General features: G+C 38.3%; 1 protein-coding gene across 28 annotated transcripts in view; it reads left to right on the forward strand.

Moving 5' to 3' along the window:
* FER (FER tyrosine kinase) overlaps window positions 1-23,849 on the forward strand; it is a 428,569-nt gene that overhangs the window by 158,041 nt on the left and 246,679 nt on the right. For all 28 annotated transcript variants that reach the window (XR_011381953.2, XR_016220600.1, XR_016220599.1 and 25 more), the window contains one exon: window positions 13,841-13,933. Coding sequence is in view for 23 of the 28 variants with exons in the window: in XM_070056512.2 (XP_069912613.1) it covers window positions 13,841-13,933 (93 nt within the window). In the remaining 5 variants the exon portion in view is untranslated. The remainder of the gene's footprint in view (window positions 1-13,840; window positions 13,934-23,849) is intronic.

The raw sequence follows: 23,849 nt of genomic DNA on the forward strand, positions 1-23,849 counted from the left end.
CCAAGGACTTGAACATCATCCTCTGTCTTCCCAGGTATATTGGCAGGGAACTGGATCTGAAGCAGACTAGCTGGGCCTCAAACCAGCACTCCAGTAATGGGATGTTGGTGTCAGAAGCAGTGGCTTAACCCGCTGCTCACAATGCTGGCCCTCAGTTTCATAAAACATTTGATATAGGTTTTTAGTGGGAACCTATTCTTCATTTTTAGGTGTAAAATTTTGCTTTGGATGGTGACAGCTGATCAAAGATCTTCCTAGTTATAAGTCTTGTATTCAGAGTTACATTTTGACTGCAGTAGGGTGGTGATTTAGTGTGTTGTCATTTCTAATTGATTCTTCTGTGCTTATTTTATTGCCTATTGAAGGAATGGTTAATGGACTGCTGAAAGTAGCCAGTAAACCCAAAGGATGTTTTATTAATTTAAGCAGATTCAAGCCCATTACGTGGTTATAGAAACCTGTTCCTGAGATTTCTAACTTAAATTCATATTGATAAAAACTAAGCACTGGATTTGGTATTCATAAAGTTGTTTAATTGGAAAACTTATTTAATAAGACACTTTTATTTCTAATTATGTTAGACTTTTCTTGAACCAGCTTTTACAAGTTCTCTGTACCAGTCATCAGCTATTTATGAACAAAACTGATTTTCAAATAAAAATCGTTAGAAAAATCAGTATTTTGGAAAATGCTAAAGAAAAGAATCTTTAATTCTGAAAACATTATTTACATATTGTTTTTGAGAATTTCTCAAATTCTTTGTTTCTTTCTTAAATGTTCTTTGAGGTTTCTTAGTACAAAGCAGTAGTTCAAGTAGTTTTATTTACCACTTAAATGTTTCATCAGCACTGCCTTAAATTCATGATTGATACATTGCATTTACTTGGTATTTCAATAATAAAATAAAAAGCTGATAGAGCCCCCTGCCTACTTGGAACTTATATCATACTGTTAGTGTGTGTTTCAGCTCCCAAATATCTGCCTTATATAAGAGTGTAGTTAGTACCATTCATTGAAATGGGAAATTCAGAAAAAAGGTGAGCTTTAAGAATTATGAATTCACCGGCGCCGTGGCTCAATAGGCTAATCCTCCACCTTGTGGCGCCGGCACACCAGGTTCTAGTCCCGGTCAGGGCGCCGGATTCTGTCCCGGTTGCCCCTCTTCCAGGCCAGCTCTCTGCTATGGCCTGGGAGTGCAGTGAAGGATGGCCCAAGTCCTTGGGCCCTGCACCCGCATGGGAGACCAGGAGAAGCACCTGGCTCCTGGCTTCGGATCAGCGCGATGTGCCGGCCGCAGCACGCCGGCTGCGGCAGCCATTGGAGGGTGAACCAACAGCAAAACGAAGACCTTTTTCTCTGTCTCTCTCTCTCATTGTCCACTCTGCCTGTCAAGAAAAAAAAAAAAAAAGAAAGAAAGAAAAGAAAAGAAAAAAAAAGAATTATGAATTCAGTATTAGATATGTTGAGTTTTATCTGCCTTTATAATACCCAGGCAAAGAAGCACGTGGTTATTTCAGTTATATAAGTTTATTGCTCAATGGAAAAGTGTGAGTTGGAGATTTAAATTTGTCAGTGGGCTTGGTTGAGTTGGTAATTGATGTTGAAATGTGTAGGAGTTACCTAGGGAGGAATTATGGAGTAAGAATAGAAGAGACCTGGAACTAGTAGAATTTAGAAGCACGTGAACACTTAATGGACTTGGGAGAAGAGGGTGAGCCTGCCGAGGAACCAGAGTGTGTAGTTTTAGAGACTGGAGGATGTGGTTAATGGAGTCAAATATCCTGGAGTCTTTTGTGTCCTAAATGCATATGCTTTGATGGAGTAATGGGGTGAAAGTTGAATGGGAGTAGATTGAGGAATGAGTAGGAGGAAAGAAAATAGAGGCAGTGACCAGGAGCAACACTTTCAGTTGTTTTGCCTGTGATGAGCACAAAGTAAGTGGAGCAGGACATGTAGTAAAGAAAGAAGTTCATCCCTCACTCTCTCCCCTCTCTTCCTTTCTTTCTCACTCTCTTCTCCTTTGTTTCTGGTGAGAGTCATTTAAGTGTACAGAAAAGTTTATGGGCTGACAGGAAAGAAGCAGTTGACAAGGAATGGTTGATGATATATCAGAGATCACAGTTTTTTTTTTTTGTTTTTGTTTTTGTTTTTGTTTTTTTTGACAGATAGAGAGAGAGACAGTGAGACAGGTCTTCCTTCCATTGGTTCACCCTACCAAATGGCCACTATGGCCGGAGCTACACCAACCCAAAGTCGGGAGCCAAGTGCTTTCTTCTGGTCTCCCATGTGTGTGCAGGAGCCCTAGCACTTGGGCCATCCTCCACTGCCCTCCCAGGCCACAGCAGAGGGCTGGACTGGAAGAGGAGCAACCAGGACTGGAACCTGGGGCCCATATGAGATGCCAGTGCCACAGGCAGAGGATTAACCAAGTGTGCTACGGCGCCGCCAGAGATCACAGGTCCTTATGAGATGTAAGGTTCTTGGAAGGAAGAAGGTTGCGAGATCAAAAGTAATCCTTATGGGGAGAGAGACAGCTTTGTTTCAGAAGGGCAGAGGAGGCAGAAATGGGTAGAGAAGTGGTAGATTAGTATGTTTGAAATGGCGAGATGAAGGAGTTTCTGCCTTGTTGATTGTTTCTGAAGGAGGTGGAGGGGTGGAAAGAGGTGATTTTAGATGTGAGAAAATTGTAAAGGTTTGAAACGGTTGACAGTGACATGGGGAAAATAAGAAGTAGGTTGGCCAGATATGTAGGGCCTATTTGAATTTAGTTACCCATGAGACTCTGCCTGTCAGTGATGAGTCACTTGGGTGTAAGGTCAGAGAAAGCAGATAGTTAGGTCCACCCAAGATTGGATGTTGCCACATGGTTTCACCTATGAGACAGGATAGCATCATATATATATATATATATACACACACACACACATATACACACACACACACATATATATATGACATTTTATATATAAATATGCCATTATATATGTAAGCTCCAGTGGTTATAATAGAACTGGTTGAAAGCAAACTAATGAGATAGGAGATTGTGCCCAGTAGGTAGGGAATTTGAATGTAGAGTTTATTCTACTTGATGATAATGTCCCGAAAATCCCATGGCAATGTAGATAGCATGGAGGAGAATCTTTGCCCTCCTCCCTCTACAGAAGAGAAGTTTGTGAGAGCATATCTTTAAGTGTATTTCTCAGAATAACATGTCCTCCAAGAAAAGACCCAGGGCATTATTAAGGCTCTGAGACAGATTACAACAGTATGTTTGAATTTGTTTAACTGTTCATTTCTAAAATTTGTTTGACTACTGAACCCTTTGTAGTATAACATTTATTAGTTAGTAACTATCTAAACTAGAGTTTTCCCAAGCTTGTTGAGTAATTGTTTTATATGTCATGTGCTGAAGCTATTAATGAGAACAAAGGAGAATAAATATCACAACATAAGCTATTATTTTGTAATGGATTTTTATTTCTACATTGATGTATTTTGATATTAAAATATTTTCCTGTTGGCCGGCGCCGCGGCTCACTAGGCTAATCCTCCACCTAGCGGCGCCGGCACACCGGGTTCTAGTCCCGGTTGGGGCGCCGGATTCTGTCCCGGTTGCCCCTCTTCCAGGCCAGCCCTCTGCTGTGGCCCGGGAGTGCAGTGGAGGATGGCCCAGGTGCTTGGGCCCTGCACCCCATGGGAGACCAGGAAAAGCACCTGGCTCCTGGCTCCTGCCATCGGATCAGCGCGGTGCGCCGGCCGCAGCGCACCGGCCGCGGCGGCCATTGGAGGGTGAACCCACGGCAAAGGAAGACCTTTCTCTCTGTCTCTCTCTCTCTCACTGTCCACTCTGCCTGTCAAAAAATAAAAAAAATAAAAAAAAATATTTTCCTGTTAAAAGTAAGTATGTGTCCAAAACCTAAAAATATGTTAGCATATTATTTTGTTAGTGATATTTGAAATTGGGACATTTGAAACTGTTTATTGAAAATCTTTAGTTAATAATGGATATTCCAGGAAAATCTACTACATTTGTTCTGTGTAATGTTGACTCACTTCAGACTAGTTAAGCAGAAAAGAGAATTTATCCACGTGCATAACAGGATAGAACCGGAAATTTGTGCCATGGCATCAAACATTTTCTGTTTTCATTTCTGAGCTCTCCATTATTGCATTGATTTATTCTCAGGCAAGAGGTAACACTGTCCCATTGTGTGGTAGTTTCTCTTGGCCAAAAGTGGGACAAATACTTAGAACCTAACTCCTTTCTGAGACACATCTCTTAATCAGATCTTGTTGGCTGATAGTAGGAGTACAATATTATAAGCATCACTTTCCTTTATTTAAAATATATTATTTTATTTTCTCTTTTATTAAGTCTTAGAATTTTCTTTGAGATCCTGAGATTTCTGATTCCTTTCTAATAAATAAAATCTTGACAGAGGCCTTGAAACTGCAACTATTTCCAGTTACTATTTCTAGTAACAAAAGGAGCTTTGAGCAGATATGAGGATTATCAGTACATGTGGAATACAAGTGTTCTAAACAGAAAGTACATTCAGGAAGCATTTTAGATAAAATTAGACACTTGCAACATTTTAACAACTGGACTGTACACTTAGTAGTCTTTGTAGTGTCCTATGCAACAAACAACAACCAATAAAGTTAATCTTCTCTATTCCCCAAAGCATCTACAAAAGAAAACAAAACAAAGCAAAATGACAGAAAGGAAAACTTTTGAGATGTCTGGTTTTTAACCTTTTAAATGATTATCTTGGCAATGTAGGTTTTATCTATATAGTAATTCAGTGCCATTGAAAATGGTAGCCAAAATCGAATCTGTAATTTGATAAATTAATGGTCTCTTTATCTTAGTGAAAAACAGTTAACTGTGCATATGTGTCTTTTTGGCTTGTAAATAAAATGATGAGTGGTAGATTACTTGTCTTAATAAAATGCATATGAATTTGAATCCAGTTCAGATATGGAAAAGTGTAAGAGAACATCATTGCTAACTAACAACCAAAATAAGGCAGGCAATCTACAAAATAATAGTATCTTTAAATTTTTTATATATATATTTTTATGTATATAAGATGAACGAATTTCATGTATTCCATTTAGAAGCATGGTGATACTTCCCACCCCACCCTACCTTCCTCCCACCTGTGCTCCTACCCTCCTTCCTCCTTTGTTTCTTATTCTTTGTTTTAATTTTTACAATGACATTTTCAGTTTATTTTGTAATTAGAAGCTTATAACCCTCCACTAAGTAAAGAACTCTACAAATAGTAAGAAGAAAAAACATTGTTCCTCAACAGCAGAGACAAGGGCTATAAACATTAATCAAATCCAGTTTTAAAAAGCTCACCAGAAGGGCTGTTGCTGTGGCATAGCAGGTAAAACCACTGCCTGCAGTGTCGGCATCCTATATGGGTGCCAGTTTTGAGTCCTGGCTGCTTCACTTCCGATCCAGCTCTCTGCTGTGACCTGGGAATGCAGTGGAAGATGGCCTAAGTCCTTGGAAGATGGCATCCGTGTGGGAGACCTGGTAGAAACTCCTGGCTCCTGGCTTTGGATTGGCACATATCCAGCCATTGTGGCCATCTGGGGAGTGAACCAGCGGATAGAAGACCTCTCTCTGCCTTTACCTCTCTATAACTTTGTCTTTAAAATAAATAAATAAATCTCTCTCCAAAAAAAATAGGCTCACCAGAATGTAGGACAGAAAGAATCCTGTATGAACCAGAAAATCTCAAGTCTTTCTTAGGATAAAATAGACCCATAACTACTTCCATCCTTGCTGTAACTGTGTGCACCCCAGCAGTTTTTAACAAACTTGGAATGACCGTGTGTAGACTGCGGTGATGGGTGAGAGTCCAAAGGAGCCCAGTGCCCAATGGGGCACCATTCACTTAAAGGCAAGTTACTCAGATGTTCTCATTGAGTAAAGCAGCAGGTCAGAGAAAGAAACTTAAGAAAGCTATTTCAAATGAAAGCTTCCCCACGCTAAAAAGTTAGTGTGTGTGTGAGTGTGTGTGAGTGTGTGTGTGAGTGTGTGTGTGTAAGTGTGTGTGTGTGTGTGTGTTTGCGTGTGTTGGGGAGTGGGGACTCAGGCAGGACGACTGAGCACTGTTGGCTTTTACCTACAAACTATATGAGCTCCTTTCCAAGCTGATTCTCTGCAGGGAATTCTGAGTCTTCACAGCAAAGGGGGCAGTGGCCATCCAAAGGCTTGGGAATGGGTATCAGGGCTGAAAGTCATCTTCTTACATACGTACATAAAGAAGGAGGTGGGAGCAAAGAGAACTCCCTGTGCCCCCAGCCCCAGGCAGCTGTAAGGGGCAGAGTTCTCCTATAGTTCCTAAAGCCAATAAGTCAGCTTTGAAGCATAGGCAGGGCGCTGCAGTCTTGCCAGGGCTCAGATCTGTTTCTAGCTGGAGGAAGACACCTGATCACACTCAAACTATCTGAAGCTGGTGGTAAGTGATTCAAAGTAACCCTGCAACCAAGGCCAGACCCAAGATATTAACTATAGCTCCCACTCCAGGAGCTTGACGCAAAAGGAATGGGTGTTCCAATTTCTTGAGGTAAATTAATATTATTGAATTCCAAAGCTATTCTAACTTTACAAAATCTATCTGGCTTATAATTAAAGATTATATGATGCAAAGAAAAGTAGGGAATGCATCCCAAAGCCAAGAAAATAGACCCAGAGGTGGCCTGGATAATGGAATTATCAGACAGTGTCTTTAATATAGCTATTACAAAATACAAAGGGATCTGGTGGAAAACCATGTACCATGTGTATGAAAAGATGGAGAATTTTATCAGAGATGTGGTTAGTGTAACGGAAATGCTGAAGATGAAAAATCTAATAGCAGAGATGAGCAATTCATGATGCCGATGTGCTAGCAGATAGAGTGGACCCAGATAAGAGATGTGAAGACAGAGTGATAAGTGGTATCCAAGTTGAAGCAAAAACTTTTAAAAGGTGAAGAAATATAACAGCATTTGAGATCATAGGGTACTGTCAAGATGATCTGACCTAAATGTAAGTAGAATCTAAGAAGGAGAGGACAGAAAGATAGGGTAGGAAGAATATTTGAAAAGCCAGTGGTCAAGTGCTTTCCATCATTGTCAGGTCACAACACTTGAAATTTAATAAACCCTAAAAAAAGGTGATTTTAAGAAATTATAGTTTTCACATCCTAACTGATTATAAGACATCCAAGGAAAAAAGGCACATTGTATACAGGGAGACCATGGTATGAATTGTAGCTAACTTCTCACCCGAAGTAATGGAATCCAGAAGACAAAGTCCTGAAAGAAAAAAAAAAAAATTGTGGCCATTGCAGCTCTGTGGCGTAGTAGGCTATGCCTATGGCACCAGCATCCCATATGGGCACCAGTTTGTGTCCTGGCTACTCCTCTTCTGATCCTGCTTTCTGCTTATGGCCTGGGAAAGCAGTGGAAGATGGCTCAATTACTTAGGCCCTTGCATCGACGAGGGAGACCCTGAAAAAGCTTTTGGCTCTTGGCTTTGGATTGGCCCAGCTCTGGCTATTGTGGCCTTTTGGGGAGAGATGGAAGAGCAGATGGAAGACCTCCCTCTCTCTCTCTCTCTTTCTCTGTCTCTCCCTTCCTCTGTAATCCTGCCTCTCAAATAAATAAATACAATTTTTAAATAAATAAGAATGAGAAAATCAGCCTTGAATTTTATATCCAATGAAAATGTCCTTCAAAAATGAAGACAAACAGCACGTCACACTCACCGGGATGGCTATCATCACGAAAATAGGGAACAGTCTTGCTGTGGATGTCACCAAAGTGGCATCCTCATGTGTTGCTGGTAGGAATCTAAAGTGGTTCAGCCATGGCAGAAGGCAGCTTGCTCGTCCTCAAAAAGCTGACCTTGGGATTACAGTTGCATTTCCAGATAAATATCTGGAAGAGCTGAAAGCAGGTATTCAAATGTGCAGACACATGTTCAAAGCAGCACTACTTGCAGTAGTCAAAAGGAGACAGCTCACATGCCCTTGTCAACATGAGTAAAATGACAGCTAATGTTTATAAGCACACTTTAAAGCGAAGAGAGAGAAAAGACGGGAAAAGAAGAAACAGGAAAGAGAGAAGCGTTGAAACTGCATGAGAAAGGTATATGTGGTGTATGCCGGGAGAGGCAAAGAGGTTATTTTGACCTGATCAGAATAGTTCATTTAATTGAGCTAGGAGTTGGGGAAGGCGTGGCTGATGCTGACTAGACAGTGGTGCCTGTGCTGACGTGATTCCAGTGCATTCCTGGTCTCCTAAGTCATTACTTTAAGCAAAGTAGATAAATATACTGCTTGATTGTTATGCCCTTACTTGTTTTAAAAGCAGAATTTTAATTAAGAAGAGTCTTGATAATCTAACTCATAATATTTGTAATTTTCAAAAAACTAAACTTGTTTAGTAAGGAAAATCTCTCACACATGAATGGTTGTTAGTGAGGTGCTGAAACCAGTTGGTTTCTCTGTGCACCTGGACTATTTTCAGAAAGATTATCTTGGGGGGAGGAGACATTAATAGGCAGAGCAAAGAGGATTTTCGGGGCAGTGAAGCTGCTCTGTGTGATACTGAAATGGTGGCTATTGCCGTCCTGTGTTTATTGAAACCCTCAGAAGGTACAATAGGCAAGGGTGAGCCGTGATAGCAACTGTGGAGTCTGGTGGTCATGCTGTGTCCACGTCCCTGCCTCAGTGCACCACTGTGGCGGGGGATGTTGATGATGGAGGCCATTGTGCGTGTGTAGGGGAAGCCGACAAACAGAATATCTTTGTTTCTCACAGTTTTGCTGTGAATCTAAAACTGCTCTATAAATACACTCTTTAAAAAAAGACAGTCGTTAGCCATTTTGAGCACATATTTGGGAAGAGAGCCATGGGCCATGAGTTGTATTTAGAGGTGCACTAGGAAGGAAGCTGGTTATAGCCTCCTGCTTGGCTCCTCCCTAGAGACATTGTCTCATTTAAGAGACAGAGTCAAGATGCCATTTGACAACCTGGCTCTCACCACACTCTGTTCTGTTACACTGTAGATTTCCTTGGCATTATTCTTTCAAGACAAGATCTTAATAATCATTCCAATGTTCCTTTTGTACATTTGGTTTCTGATTTCATTATTTCAGGAGAAGAAAATGCTTGACTTAGCAAGAGACTGTCCTTGCCTTTAATAAATATTCTTAATAAGCAAGCATCAAAGAAAAAAAGACAGCATAACAAATTAGGTTACTAGCTTGTGAACGATTCTAAAGTGATTTGCCTTCATTCAGAAGCCAATTGCTAAAATAAATCATTTAAAAACTGTTTTAATACTTGAAGTCTATATCCTGATGATAGGAACTGCGTTATCTCTCATTCTCCCCAGCAAATCATCATCTGCAAGAGATTAAGTTACTTGTTTATTTATGAGTGCATTCCTTTTATGAAAGACATACAGATATTTACAGTGTTTCCTTTACATTATGGAGTCATCAGCAGTGCAGAATTTTTTCAGGAGACAGTCTTCTTTGGCTTATAATTTCCCTGCTGTTATTTCTCACAGAATCGCTCCGATTTTCATGGCTGCTCTGCATAAGAAGTCCCCGAGATACCTGGCACTCAGCCTACAGTTTAACATGAATATTATCTTTTTCTTAATTCTTATTGTCTGCAGATTTGAATAAATATGCTGACTATTCCTACAGGGCCAAATAATTACTTTGGTTCTTCCAAGAATGTTATTAGTTGGGTTCATTTACAGAAGTCTGTTGGAAATAATATTTGGTTATCATTTTAATGGCTCGTTATTAACAAAAGGTGTTCCAGTGGCACTTTCCAGTAGTCTACCCTTCCCATTGTTTCCGGTTCTGAGGGCACCTGAGGGGGTTGTGACCAAGGCCTCTGAGGGAGGTCATTCCGGTTGCCAGCAACTGGTGGGGCAGTTGGATGATAGTTACAGAACGTTTGCCATGAAGAGTATGTCTGCTGCAGTGCCTTTTGTTTACCCGTGCGGAAACAGAGCAGGGCAGTTAATTGACTTGCCTGGGTTCATATTCTTTACCCTTTGTGCCATCAAGAGCCTCATTCTTTCTCTCTTCAGGTCCTCTTAGACCTCTGCTCTGAGAACTGCTCTATGCTTTTTAGTTAAAGTTGTCTGTCACTTAGCTACCAGCAGCTGGAGAGGCAGGCGTTGGTAGACTTTCGTTTTTTGTCAGAGCAACTCCATTTACTTCATGCCCTTTGTTTTCCTGAAGGTAACTGAAGGACTTGTTTTACTGCAGTTTGCAAGTATGTGTGTACACACACATACACACACATACATACCCTTGAGGTGGGGATGAGAGAGAGAAGAGATGTGAGCGTATCTCATTTAATATATATATATATATATAAATATATATTATTTATATAAGGTGAGCAGATTTCATGTATTTCATATATACAGATTTAAGAGTCTAGTGATACTTCCCGCCCTACATTCCTTCCCACCTGCCCACGCTCCTACCCTCCCTCCTCCTTCCTTATTTTTTTTAATTTTTACAATGACATACTTTCAGTTTATTTAATAATCACAAGCTTAACCCTCCACTAAATAAAGAATTCAACAAGTAGTAAGTAGTAAAATCACCATTTCTCAAGTGTATAGACAAGGGCTGTAAACAATAATCAAATCTCAAAATGTCAGCTTGCTTATATAAATTATATTTTTTGTACCCTGTATATTAGTTACCACAAATCAGGGCAAACATATGATATTTGTCTTTTTTGGGACTGACTTACTTCACTGAGCATAATGGTTTGCAGTTGCATTCATTTTGTTAAAAAAGACAGGAAGGATTTCATTCTTTTTTTTTTTTTTTTTCTTGTCTGGTTGTATACCACTTTTTCTTTATCCAGTCATCAGTTGATGGACATCTGGATTGATTTCATATCTTAGCTATTGTGAATTGAGCTTCAATAAACTTGGGGGTACAGATAAGTCTTTCTTATGCTGACTTCATTTCAGAAAAACTCCTTTCAAAGGAGACATGAAACTGTATTGCAGAAACTTTGCTTTCAAGTAGGTTAGGAGCTGATCGTGGAATGTTTTTCCCTCAGCATCTTTAAGGATGTCATTTCATAGCATTGGGTGTTATTTCATAATATTGCCTCTATACTCTCCCCTTCCTACCCCGCTCTTGCCCTTCCTACCTCCACTGTAAGGAGCCATCCTTCTGCCATTCCTTTGGTCTTTTATCTCCTTTATCTAGCAGAGGTGGGACATCTTTTTTATGCCAAGGACCATTTGCATATTTACAACATCATTAGAGGGCCATACAAAATTATCACCTTATAAATTGGCCTGCTATCGATTTATTGAATTTTCAGTCCCACCTGCAGTAGCTTTGGCAGGCCAGAGAAAACTCTGTCTCTTGTCATTACTTGAGGTAGATAAAATGAGAGTCATCACCCATCTTGGCTGACCTATAGACAAATGTAGGTGTGTTCATGGTAATTGTTCATGGTAATTGAAGATATACTTGTTAACTTTTATTTTTAAAGTAGCCACTTCAAACTTAGTAAGATCAGATGAGTTTTGGACCAGAAACATGCCATTAATCTACTGTTAACTTGAGAAAGTTACAGAACATTGAATAAAATAATATTTTATTTTATAAAAAATAAAGTAGCCACTTAATTCTTTGATATAAAAATCAACCTATCAATGAGTTCTGCACAGTCTGGTGTGTTATTAGGTAGACTGAAATCTGAAGCTGGTATTTAGTGTAACACAGGCAGGCACTTTGGCAAATGTTTTCACATTTTATTTGCACAAATCTAGGCACCATGTGAGTTGAAGCTGTTAAAATGTTTTATAAACCCTATCTGCATTTTGGTTATTCCTGTGTAATACTTAAGGAATTACTATTGATGCTGGCATTGCAGGTGGAGGCTTAACCTTCTATGCCACAACACCAGCCCTTTAGTCAGTTTTTATTTCATAAACTTCTCAAGCACTAGGACTAGGCTTACAAAAACACCCAAGATGAAGGTGGAAATGTTTGTTTAAAGATTTTATTTGAGAGGTAGAGTTACAGAGAGACAGGCAGAGGCTTAACCCACTATGCTGCAGTGCAGGCCCTGTTCATTTTTTTAATTAAAGATTTATTTATTTTAAAAGTTGGAGTTACAAAGAGAGAGAGAGAGAGAGACAGAAAGAGACAGACAGAGACAAAGAGCAAGATCTTCATTTGCTGATTTAATCCCCAGATGGCCACAATGGCCATTGCTGGGCCAGACTGAAGCCAGGATCCAGGAGCTTCTTACAGGTCTCCCATGTGAGTGCAGGTGCCCAGAAACTTGGGCCATTCTCCGCTGCTTTCCCAGGCCATTAACAGGCAGCTGGATCAAGTTAGGTTACACTGAGATTATTTTTAAATGATTAATTTGTGTGTTTGTAGAATAACCAAAACTATTGGACTACAGCAATTAGAATGAAAATAAAGTAGGAGAGGCAAGTAGAAATGTAAAAACTGAATTTCAGAACTGCTGTGTTTATAAGGTAGAATGTGGCCAAGGATGTCTCTGTTTACTGTGGCAGAGACACACAGTTAGGTACAGGAGACATAGGAATGAAAAGATGTTTGGGCCTGCTTTTAGTTGTTTTTCACAAGAAAAATTCAGCATTATTATTGATGAAAGACATTTGAAAATATTGCACATGATAACAGGACCTCTTGTTTCATCTACTGTTGATTATTGAAATATAGTCTTTGTCGGAAAATTGGCTGATGCTCCACTTATACATGCTTTGCTGTTGTTCTTCTTTCTTCCTAGTTCTCTTTTTTGTCTTCTTTTCTGCTCTCTTACACCTATCTGATTCACTTATCTTTGTAAGATGTATCTAAAGATGTGAAATTTAAGGAACAGTTTTGTTCAGTTGAGGTATGTGGTATTCAGAAATACACATCACAAAGCAGGTAGCAATCTGCATTGACTTTCTTGGGTGATAATTCCACTGCTACCTACTCCTTGTTTTACTTCCTTCTCGCCCACTCCTCCTCTTCTCATTCAGCACCATCTCATCCACACTATTATGTGACTGGACAACTTCCTAGGTGATTAAGTGTAACTCACTTTTTTTTTTTTTTTTTTTTTTTTTTTTTTGACAGGCAGAGTGGACAGTGAGAGAGAGAGACAGAGAGAAAGGTCTTCCTTCCGTTGGTTCACCCTCCAATGGCCGCTGCGGCGGGCGCACCGCGCTGATCTGAAGCCAGGAGCCAGGTGCTTCTCCTGGTCTCCCATGGGGTGCAGGGCCCAAGCACTTGGGCCATCCTCCACTGCACTCCCTGGCCACAGCAGAGAGCTGGCCTGGAAGAGGGGCAACCGGGACAGAATCCGGCGCCCCGACCGGGACTAGAACCCGGTGTGCCGGCGCCGCTAGGTGGAGGATTAGCCTAGTGAGCCGCGGCGCCGGCTCATGTAACTCACTTTTTAAAAGTGTGTTCCATATAATTCTCCTCTTTTTCCCCTCTTATTTTTTTGTTATTTGAAATCTGAAATACTCCATGTTTTTTTGTGCATTTCAAATATCTTGTTTTCACATATGTGAATTTCTGTTTTTCTTGTTTACCCTGAATCTAGGCATACAGAAGGGTCAAGAAAGTAAAATGCTATGGAGCTCATATACATTTGGTTATTTGTCTTCCTTAATGTCAGGAAGTTTCCATCTCATTTTGTTGGGAAGATGTGATAGATAAGCTGTGGTAAATAATTAAATACTACTGTGAATATAGTGGATAACTGACTTTTGCTGAAGGCTTGTTTCTTAATTCCTCCAGGAAAGAAAGGAGAGGCTATCCAAATTTGAGTCTATTCGTCATTCAATTGCTGGAATAATTAGGTCTCCAAAATCCGCACTGGGCTCTTCAACAGTAAGTAGGATTAACTCCATGTGCTACTGAAAATGGGTCTTGTCTAGCTTTTTTGTGCAATGTATATACATGTATATTCATAAAAGCAGAAGAGTACAACTATTTTTATGCATATAAATCTGTTCATATGTCTATTTATCTATCTGTCTATCTATGATGTTGATAATAAAAGAGAACAGAAAAAAATTTTTATTCCAGTCCTCCATCTGTCAGGGGTATGTTTCATACCTCAGTGGATGCCTGAAACTGTTGGTAGTACCCAACTCTATATATACTATGGCTTTCCTTCTATGTATCTACCATGGTAAAGTTTACATTATGAATTAGGCATATTAAGATATTAAAAACAGTAACTTACAATAAAATAAGATAATTATAACAATATGTTATGAAAGTTATGTGAATATTATTTCTCTTTCAAAGTTCCTTACCACGATGTTGTGGGATGACAGTGCCACAGCTGACTGCAGAAATGGAAACCATGGGGAAAAACTGAATGAGGGAGGCCTACTGTTTATAGACTTTCTGTATTTCATACAAATAATTACAGGAGGTATTTTATGTACTTTGGGGCCTTAGAAGAATAATATAAGCAAATTTCAAGTGAAATATAGTATTTCTATAATGGAAAATATATGTATATATTTTAGAAAATATCAGTTTCTATACATGTTCATATTTTAAAAACATTTTGATTAGAGAATTGAAGTCTTTTGAATAGGTGAAAAATTTGGCATATCACAGTGGTACCAAGAATATTAATGATCCATAATAACAGCAGCTTTGACAAGTGGGATATGAGCGAAACAAATGCATAGAGCTCTTCCTTTAAGGGCTTGGGCATCCTGTTTATTTGGGGAAGAGCATTTCCCCCTCAAATACCCATGTAACTGAGGTCTGGAGTCTTAATGTGAATGTGAAGGATTTATGTGCTAACTATAATAATCTAAATTGCATGACAATTTAAATGACTATTTAATCACAATTGTGAAGTATCTTCTGATATAATACAGTCTTTATTTGAATGTGCTAATTTGGTAAAAGTAAAATAGTACAGAAAGAATTTTAATTACCTTAAATGAGTTTTTCCTTATAAAATGTTTTGTAAAAACTTCCAAAATTGGGATAGTGAACTTCTTTAATACTTACAAATAGAAAAATAAAAATATAACTTGACTAGTATTATTCTATTATGATGTATTTCACATAACCTAAAATTCAGCACTTTCAAGTGTGTACTTAGTGATTTGTAGAATAATATTTGCGCTGCTCAATCATCACTGCTGTCTTGTTCCAGAACACTCAGTCCCCTCTGGAAAGTTACTTTATACCCATTAGTAGCTAATCTCAGTTCCTGCCCGTTTGCTCCATTTCCTGACAATCACTAATCTTCATTTTGGTTCCTATGGATTTGCCTTTTCTGGGCATTTCATATAAATAGAATCATACAACAGGATGCCTTTTGTATGTAGTTTCTTTGACTTAAAATTTTTTTCAAGGTTCGTCCTTCGTCCATGTTGTACCATGTGACAGTACTTTATTCCTTTGTATAACTGAATAATATTCCACTGTATGAATTTACTATGTAATGCTTATCTACTTATCAGCTGATGGGCATTTGGATTGCTTCCGCTTTTTGCCCATTATGAATAAAGTTACTATGACCGTTAATATAGAAGTGTTTACATAAACACCCGTTTTTCTTTCTCTTGGTATATAACCAACAGTGGAATTGCTGGGTCATATCATAATCCCATATTCAAGTTTTTGAGGAACTGCCAAACGGTTTCCTGTAGTGGATAAACTGTTCATTCCCATCAACAGTACATGAATGTTGTAACTTTTTTCTTTTTCTTTTTTTATTTATTCATTTGTTTGAAAGTCAGAGGTACAGAGAGAGGGAGAGACAGAGAGATCCTCTATCTGCTGGTTCACTCCCAACGTGGCCACATGGCTGGGGTTAGGCCAGGATGAAGCCAGGAGCCAGGTGCTTCTTCTAGGCCTCCCACGTGTGTGGGGCCCAAGCACTTGGGCCATCTTCCCCTGTTTTCCCAGGCCATTATCAGGGAGCTGGATTGGAAGTGGAGCAGCTGGGACTTGAACTGGCACTTGTATGGGATGCTGGCACTGTAGGCTGCAGCTTTAGCTGCTATGCCACAGCTCCGAATGTTGTAATTTCTTCACATCCTTCCCAACACTTGATATTTTTCCATTTTTTTAAATTACAGGCATGCTAATGGGTATAAAGTGATATGATTTAGTTTATTTACATTTTCTTAATGGGTGATGATGCTGTTTTCACGTGGTTGTGGGCTTAAATATGTTCTTTGAGGGCATGTCTATTTATATCCTTTCAGCTTTGCAAATTTAATTTATTTATTTTTTGAACTGTAAGCATTTTTCAATATGTTCTGGAAACAAGCACCTTATAGTTTTAACTTACAGATACTTTGTCTTATCATGGATTATCTTTTCACTTTCTTAATATTGTCCTTTGCCACAAAAGTTTTTAACATTGTAGAGGAACAATTTGTTTTTTTATTTTTTATTTTTTTTTTATTTTTTGACAGGCAGAGTGGACAGTGAGAGAGAGAGACAGAGAGAAAGGTCTTCCTTTGCCGTTGGTTCACCCTCCAATGGCCGCCGCGGCCGGCGCGCTGCGGCCGGCGCACTGCGCTGATCCGATGGCAGGAGCCAGGAGCCAGGTGCTTTTCCTGGTCTCCCATGCGGGTGCAGGGCCCAAGCACCTGGGCCATCCTCCACTGCACTCCCTGGCCACAGCAGAGGGCTGGCCTGGAAGAGGGGCAACCGGGACAGAATCCGGTGCCCCGACCGGGACTAGAACCCAGTGTGCCGGCGCCGCTAGGCGGAGGATTAGCCTAGTGAGCCGCGGCGCCGGCCAACAATTTGTTTTTTGATTGTGTATGTTTTTGTGTCATATCTAAAATAGTGCATAACCCAAGACCATGTAGATCTTTGTTGTTTCATTCTGAGTTTTATAGTTTTGGCTTTATATTTATGCTTTTGAGCCAATATGAGTTAATGCATAGGGAAGCATATTTATTTAAAATCTTTAAAAAGCGACAACTATGAATCACTGTTTCTCTGTTCAAATGAACATGCAAAAGTGGGACTTTAAAACATACTTTTAGGTAAAATAAAGTGAATGTATTATAGGAAAAGGAAACTAATCATAGTATTCTTATTTGACTTGCTGCTCCTAATTTTCTCAGTTTTTCTTAGCAAAGCGTTTAGAGAGTAGAGCTTCCTTTAAAGACAGTATAATGGGACACTTAGCTCTTGATAGATGGAAAATGTTAATATAATTAAGTGATACTTGAAATTTGTTTAAACTGAATATTGTAGTATGTAATGTCAAATGTTTATTGTTACGATTAGGGTAATGTTTCTATTTTTTAAAAGTATTATTTGAAATACAGATCAAGAGAGAAAGAAAGCTCTCATCTGCTAGTTTACTCCCCAAATGCTCACAAAGGCCAGGGCTGAGCTGGGCCGAGGCTGGGAGCTGAGAATGCTATCTAGGTGTCTGTCCCATGTAGGTGGCAGGAACCTAATTGCTTGAACTATCACTATTCCCTCCCAGGATCTGCATTAGTGGGAAGCTGGAGTCAGGAGCCAGAGCCGGTTACCGACCCAGTTATTCTGACATGGGACACAGGAGTCTTTTGCCTGTGTCTTGACCTCCAGGTTGGATGCCTACCCTTGGGGCATTGATTTAATGTATGGTATCAGCTCTAAACACGTGTTCCTTTTCTTCGTGTATTAGAGGAGTCAAATAACCTATCATTAGTGTCTCTGAGTGCTGAAACCAGATCCACATCCAACATCTTTAGGTGGTTAGAGAACTATTTCTCAAAAGAGAGTGCTTCTGAAGCTGATCCCAGAGGTGTTAGACAGGATTAATTGCATTTTTTGAAAGCCTAATGACGATCATGAGGGTCCATTTAAATTGGAAGTTTTTCAAATTGTATTTTATGTAATGAGATCTGTTCCACTCAGGTCAAGAATACTGCCCTTTCCCCCAAGGCCCTCTATTGACTGCAGAATTTCTATCATGAGTGACTGAGAAAACCTCTTGTTCCATCTTAAGCCACTTGTGAATGCCAGTTTTACCACTAATATGTGCAGTATATAATACCTCTCTAATTTTAACATTTTTCAAAAATGTTATGTAAAACCAGAATAAAGCAGGTTTCTAGCCAAATGATTTGTTCTGTTGACATCAGAAGAATTCTTAAATTATTTAATGCTGTCTCCTCAAGATTCAAACTTTTCTGTACTATGTGAAACAGATGTTATATTAATTGTAAATTTACATTGTAATAGAATTCAGAAAATAATTATTGGAAAATAAGGATGTGCTTTATTTTAAACAGAGTAATATTACAAATATTTGCTTATTTTTTGGAAACTTATAATTTAGCTCTGTTTAAATTATACATCAATTATAATGTCAGTATTATAATGCTGGGCTTCAGCTGTTTGCATGGGGACTATGCATATTTTTAGGGATCACATAAACTGCTTGTATTTTTCAGTGTCTCTTTTGAGTCTGAGAGAGCAAACTTGTACTTCCTCTAACAAGACATGTTGTTAAGTCCAGGTTAAAAAGTATTATACATTTAAACTGTAATTATCCTCTATATTCTTAAGGTCTTAACTTATTCTTTCCCCCAGTCATTAGGATGTAATAAGGATAAGGAAAGAAAATAAAGTTTGTGCATTATATCACTGTCATACACTTAATTTCCCCTGTGAAATTAGCCATGTTTAGGAAAATTCAATAATATTCTCTGAATTGCAAGTTTTGAATCACTTACATTATGAAATAGTTATTTTTTAGGAAGGGCCCACTGAGATTTGTTTTGTATGATTTTCACTCTAAGATAGCAAATATTTTATATATTTGCTGAAATGGTTAAAATATACAGATTATGTCAGGTTGATGCTGTATTCTACAGAGGCAATCCCAACTTGATGATTAGTGTTTAAATTTCTGAAGTTGGTTGCATATTGATTTATTGCAGTGATTTGCTAATAGTTTTAATTGAAATGCATGATATAAAATTAGCACTAAATAGCACTAAATACAGTTAATTGCTGCAAATATATTATTGACAGTGTGACATATTTCATATAAAGGATATATGAGATTAAGGTAATAATATTTAGAGGTGCAAAAATGCAATGAAAATATAAGGTGAGAAAAGATGAATGAGAGTCACCAGTATAACCAGAAAAAAGTAAATGAATAAAAATGTTACAAGAGGAGAAAAAAAGTGATTATCAATGAAGAGATAATAGAAACTAAAGAAGCTAGTTTAAAAAAATAAGGTGAAAGTGAGAGGAAACCAGAAGGCATTGAATGAAGCTAAAATGTTAGACTTCTAAACAAAGCTTACAGAAATATATTTTGCTAAACATAATGTCTTTAAGAGACCCAAGAGATTACACAAAATGTTGGTCTAGTGGATGGGAAGTTGAAGAAGTAGGGTGAGAGTTGAGTTTGGTTTAGTTACTCCTCTTTGCTTAATAAAGTTTCAAAAAGAGTTGTTTATGAATGCTAATCTCTGACTAGGATGTAATTCTGTAAAATCGGAATAATTTATTTATTAGCTACAGATCAAACTCAGATTCTCAAGTAGTTAAAAATCATTAAGACATCTGTGAATAAAGATTTTGTTGCTGGTTTCTCTGTAGAAGGTAAACATCAGATAAAGTACCTTTATTTTGGCTAATGATATGAAAAAATGTCAAATTTTACTGTTATAAAACTAGATTTTTTAGAATTACAGTTAGTCCTTGCTGCCAGAAAAGACAAAACAGCTACTCTAATTATTTACATTCTGTTTGTCTAGGCTGAATGAAAATGATCCTGAAGATCAAGTATTAAGAATTTTTATTTTTTAGCATTTTAATAATAAATTATTTAAATAAATTCAAACTGTATTTCTAAATTTGAAAAAAAAACTGTTAAGAACATTATTTTTCATGTTTTCATTTCATCTTAAACATTTTGTGTTTAACTAGTAAACTCTAAGTGGTATAAAATACTTCTCCTATCTGTGATTAAATTTCTCTTTCACCAGAAATAGTTTTTGCTACCATCAAGCACATTCCTATTCAATAGACCAGTACTTCCCACGTTTTGTAAACATTTGGTGGTCTTTTATTCTGATCAGATGACATTTGATTCTTCATCTTCTAGAGTTTCCCTGTAATATATTGTTTTAAAATTACAGTGGTCTTGGGAAATTTTTGAGATATGTTTCAAATCCTGTGAGTAATTAGTGATCACTACAATATATTACTAAACTGGATTAGGAATAATTTATTTATTTATTTTTTTATTTTATTATTTTTTTTGACAGGCAGAGTGGCAGTGAGAGAGAGAGAGACAGAGAGAAAGGTCTTCCTTTTGCCGTTTGTTCACCCTCCATTGGCCGCCGCGACTGGCGCACCACGCTGATCCGAAGCCAGGAGCCAGGTGTTTCTCCTGGTCTCCCATGCAGGTGCAGGGCCCAAGGACTTGGGCCATCCTTCACTGCCTTCCCGGGTCATAGCAGAGGGCTGGCGTGGAAGAGGGGCAACCGGGACAGAATCCAGCGCCCCAACCAGGACTAGAACCCGGTATGCCGGCGCCACAAGGTGGAGGATTAGCCTATTGAGCCATGGCGCCGGCCTTTTTTTATTTTTATTTTTGACAGGCAGAGTGGACAGTGAGAGAGACAGAGAGACAGACAGAAAAGTCTGCCGTTGGTTCACCCTCCAATGGCCGCCGCGGCTGGTGCGCTGCGGCTGGCACGCTGCGGCTGGCCCATTGCGCTGACCCGAAGCCAGGAGCCAGGTGCTTCTCCTGGTCTCCCATGAGGGTGCAGGGCCCAAGCACTTGGGCCATCCTCCACTGCACTCCCTGGCCACAGCAGAGAGCTGGACTGGAAGAGGAGCAACCGGGACAGAATCTGGCGCCCTCACCGAGACTAGAACCCGGTGTGCCAGCGCCACAAGGCTGAGGATTAGCCTAGTGAGCCACGGCACCGGCTGGATTAGGAATAATTTATTCTTAGACTATTAGATTAACTAAATTCATATATGGATGGAAAAGACAATTAGATGTCATTTTTATGGTCATTAAAAGTCATAAAAAAGCTGTATTGAAGTATTTAATCTGTTAAGTATTTAGTTTGTACTTAGTATGTGAAGATCAGTAAGAGGTTTACTTTTATATTTTACCTACGGTTTTATTCCAATTTTTTAATGTTTTGAGTGCTTAATCTTAACAGAATCCAGAATTTTTTTAGCATTTGTTTCTGTTTGTTAAAAAGAAGCGCATCAATGTCCTCTCACCCCTGTCAGAACTGCTAAAATCCAAAACACAGAAAGTCACAAATGCTGGCGAGGAGCACTCATACACTGTTGGTGGCAATGTAAATTATTGCAGCCACTGTGGAGAGCAGTGTGGGGATTTCCTAAAATACTAGAAATGGACTCACCATATGATCCAGCAATCCTGTTACTGGGTATTTACCCAAAACACTTGAACATAATATGTCAGAGAGATACCTGCACAACCACATTCATAGCAGCATTGTTCACAGTAGTCAAGATTTGGAATCAACCAAGGTGTCCATCATCAGATGAGTGGATAAAGAAAATATGGTGCATACACGCAGTGAATACTATTCAGCTATAAAAAGGAATGAAATTTACAATATGCAGCAAAATGGATGCAACTGGAGGCTATCATGTTGAGCGAAATAAGCTGGACTCAGACAAATACTGAATGTTCTCCTTTCTATGTGGGAGCTAAAATTTTAAAAAGCAAAATACAAAACAACAACAACAACAAAAAAAACAAAAAAAGGAAGAAAGAAAAAAGAAATATCTGTCTGTATCAGTATTACTGCAAATATGGTTTTGTAAAACTTTGTTTTATACCTTTGTCAAACCAATGGTTAATAATGTTTTGCTACTATTGTTTTAATGATTTGTGATTGCTTTAAAATGTACTGTATATGGAGGACATGGTCATTTTTCCATTCAATTGTTGTTCATAGCTGTTGCCTATATTCCCTCTAAACTAGGGTCTTTTTGCTTTTTACTGGTTCAACTTCTTATTTGGTGAAGCATTAAGCCTTTTTAGTAATGCAGATTTAAAATATGTTATGAAAAAAAAAGAAAGGGAGAAGGAAAGAGAGTGGGAGGAAAAAAGGAGGAGGGAGGGAGAAGGGAATATCATTATGTTCTTAGAAGTATGTCTACAAAGCACATTGAATCTGTTAAAAACTAAAAAATTGAAAACTAACAAAAACCTGAAAATTTAAAAAAGGAAAAAGCTCATCTTGCTACTCAGATGTTTGAAATAAAGGCATACGAATCTTTATTATATACTTTAGAATCAATCTGAAGTAGAATAAATGGGAAAGAAGGCCTCATTTACTTCCCTCAAGAAAAAAAAAATCATTTTCTAATTTACTTTTGCATCTTGATTTATATTAATTTCTGTATTATTTCATGTTGCCCAATTATTTTTGCTTTTTTTATGAAAAAGACCTTGTGAAACTAATTAGATAACTAATTAGCCCAACCTGTCAAGAAAACTTGTCGTATTAAGTTAATTTATTAGCTGTATTAGGTTGACTGTAACTTTGAACATGTTTTTGGCAAACATCTTTCCCCTCCAAGAAAGACAGGAGCATTGATGTGAGAAGCCTCTCGTTTGTGATGTCGTCACGACAGGCTTTAGTGATGCTGGATGTTCTTGCTGGTGCATTCTACATTCTGTTACCATCAAGCTTGCAAAATCGTGTTGTCATTTGAATGGAACCATATTAGTAGAAAGTACACCCCTTCCATTGCTTCCAGAGAAGTGTGTGACAGATCTGAAAGACCCAGGCAGGGAAAGTGGGTGACTTTTCCCCATACTCACAAGAAATTCGGCTTTCATTTCATACCGTTATTGCCTAGGCGATGGGGAATAATGAATCTTGAGCTTCCCTTCCCACTCCACAGAAACTAAGAAGCATGAAATGGAGCCCGTAGAACTGCAGTGTGGACTCTGTGACATAGCAGCATAAGTTCCTTCCTACTTACTTTTTTAATAAAATTTTTTTCTTTCTTTTTTTTTTAAAAAATTTATTTAAGGTGAACAAGTTTCATGTATTTCATATGTACAGTTTTAGGAGCATAGTGCTACTTCCTGTCCTTCCACCCACATTGCCATCCTCCCTCTCCTCCCGTTCTTATTCTTTTTAATTTTTACAATGACATACTTTCAGTTTATTTTATCATCATAAACTTAACCCTCCACTAAGTAAAGAATTCAACACATAGTAGGAAGAAAGATCACTGTTCCTGAGCAGTAGACACAAGGGATGTAAACAGTAATCAATGCTCTTACTTCTTCAAAAACAGATCTTATTTTCTTAGGATGCTTTGCTCCTCAATATTCCTCAGTGTCAGATCTTTAAGTGAATTTCTCAGAGTTTTAGCTGAGCTTTTATACTCCAAACACATTTTGTACTTAGTGAGTTCTACAGTCTCTTCATTCTCTAGGTTCTAAATAAATGCAAATTTGGGAGGATAGGTTGCCCAGGATAAGATGAGGCACATGCCATCCTTGTTGCAATGCTTTCCTATTAAGTGAACATTTTGAGAGAGTGGTAAAAACAAGTCCTTTTCAAAGATAATGCATTTTCTGTTCTTCATGGTATTTATTTTTTAATAAAGCACTTTTGCCATAGGTGAAACTTGGAAATATTGCTATTATAATAAAATTGTGTTTGCTATAATGAGATGCACTTTGAGAAATTCTGGAGAAGAAATATATGATTATTTTGACTGTCTTCTTTGAGAAATCTACTTATTAGTATCAGTATACACAAAAAGTTAATTT

Source organism: Oryctolagus cuniculus, chromosome 14 (assembly GCF_051225735.1).
Source record: "Oryctolagus cuniculus isolate XC-2025 breed Fujian yellow rabbit chromosome 14, ASM5122573v1, whole genome shotgun sequence".
NCBI lineage: Eukaryota > Metazoa > Chordata > Mammalia > Lagomorpha > Leporidae > Oryctolagus > Oryctolagus cuniculus.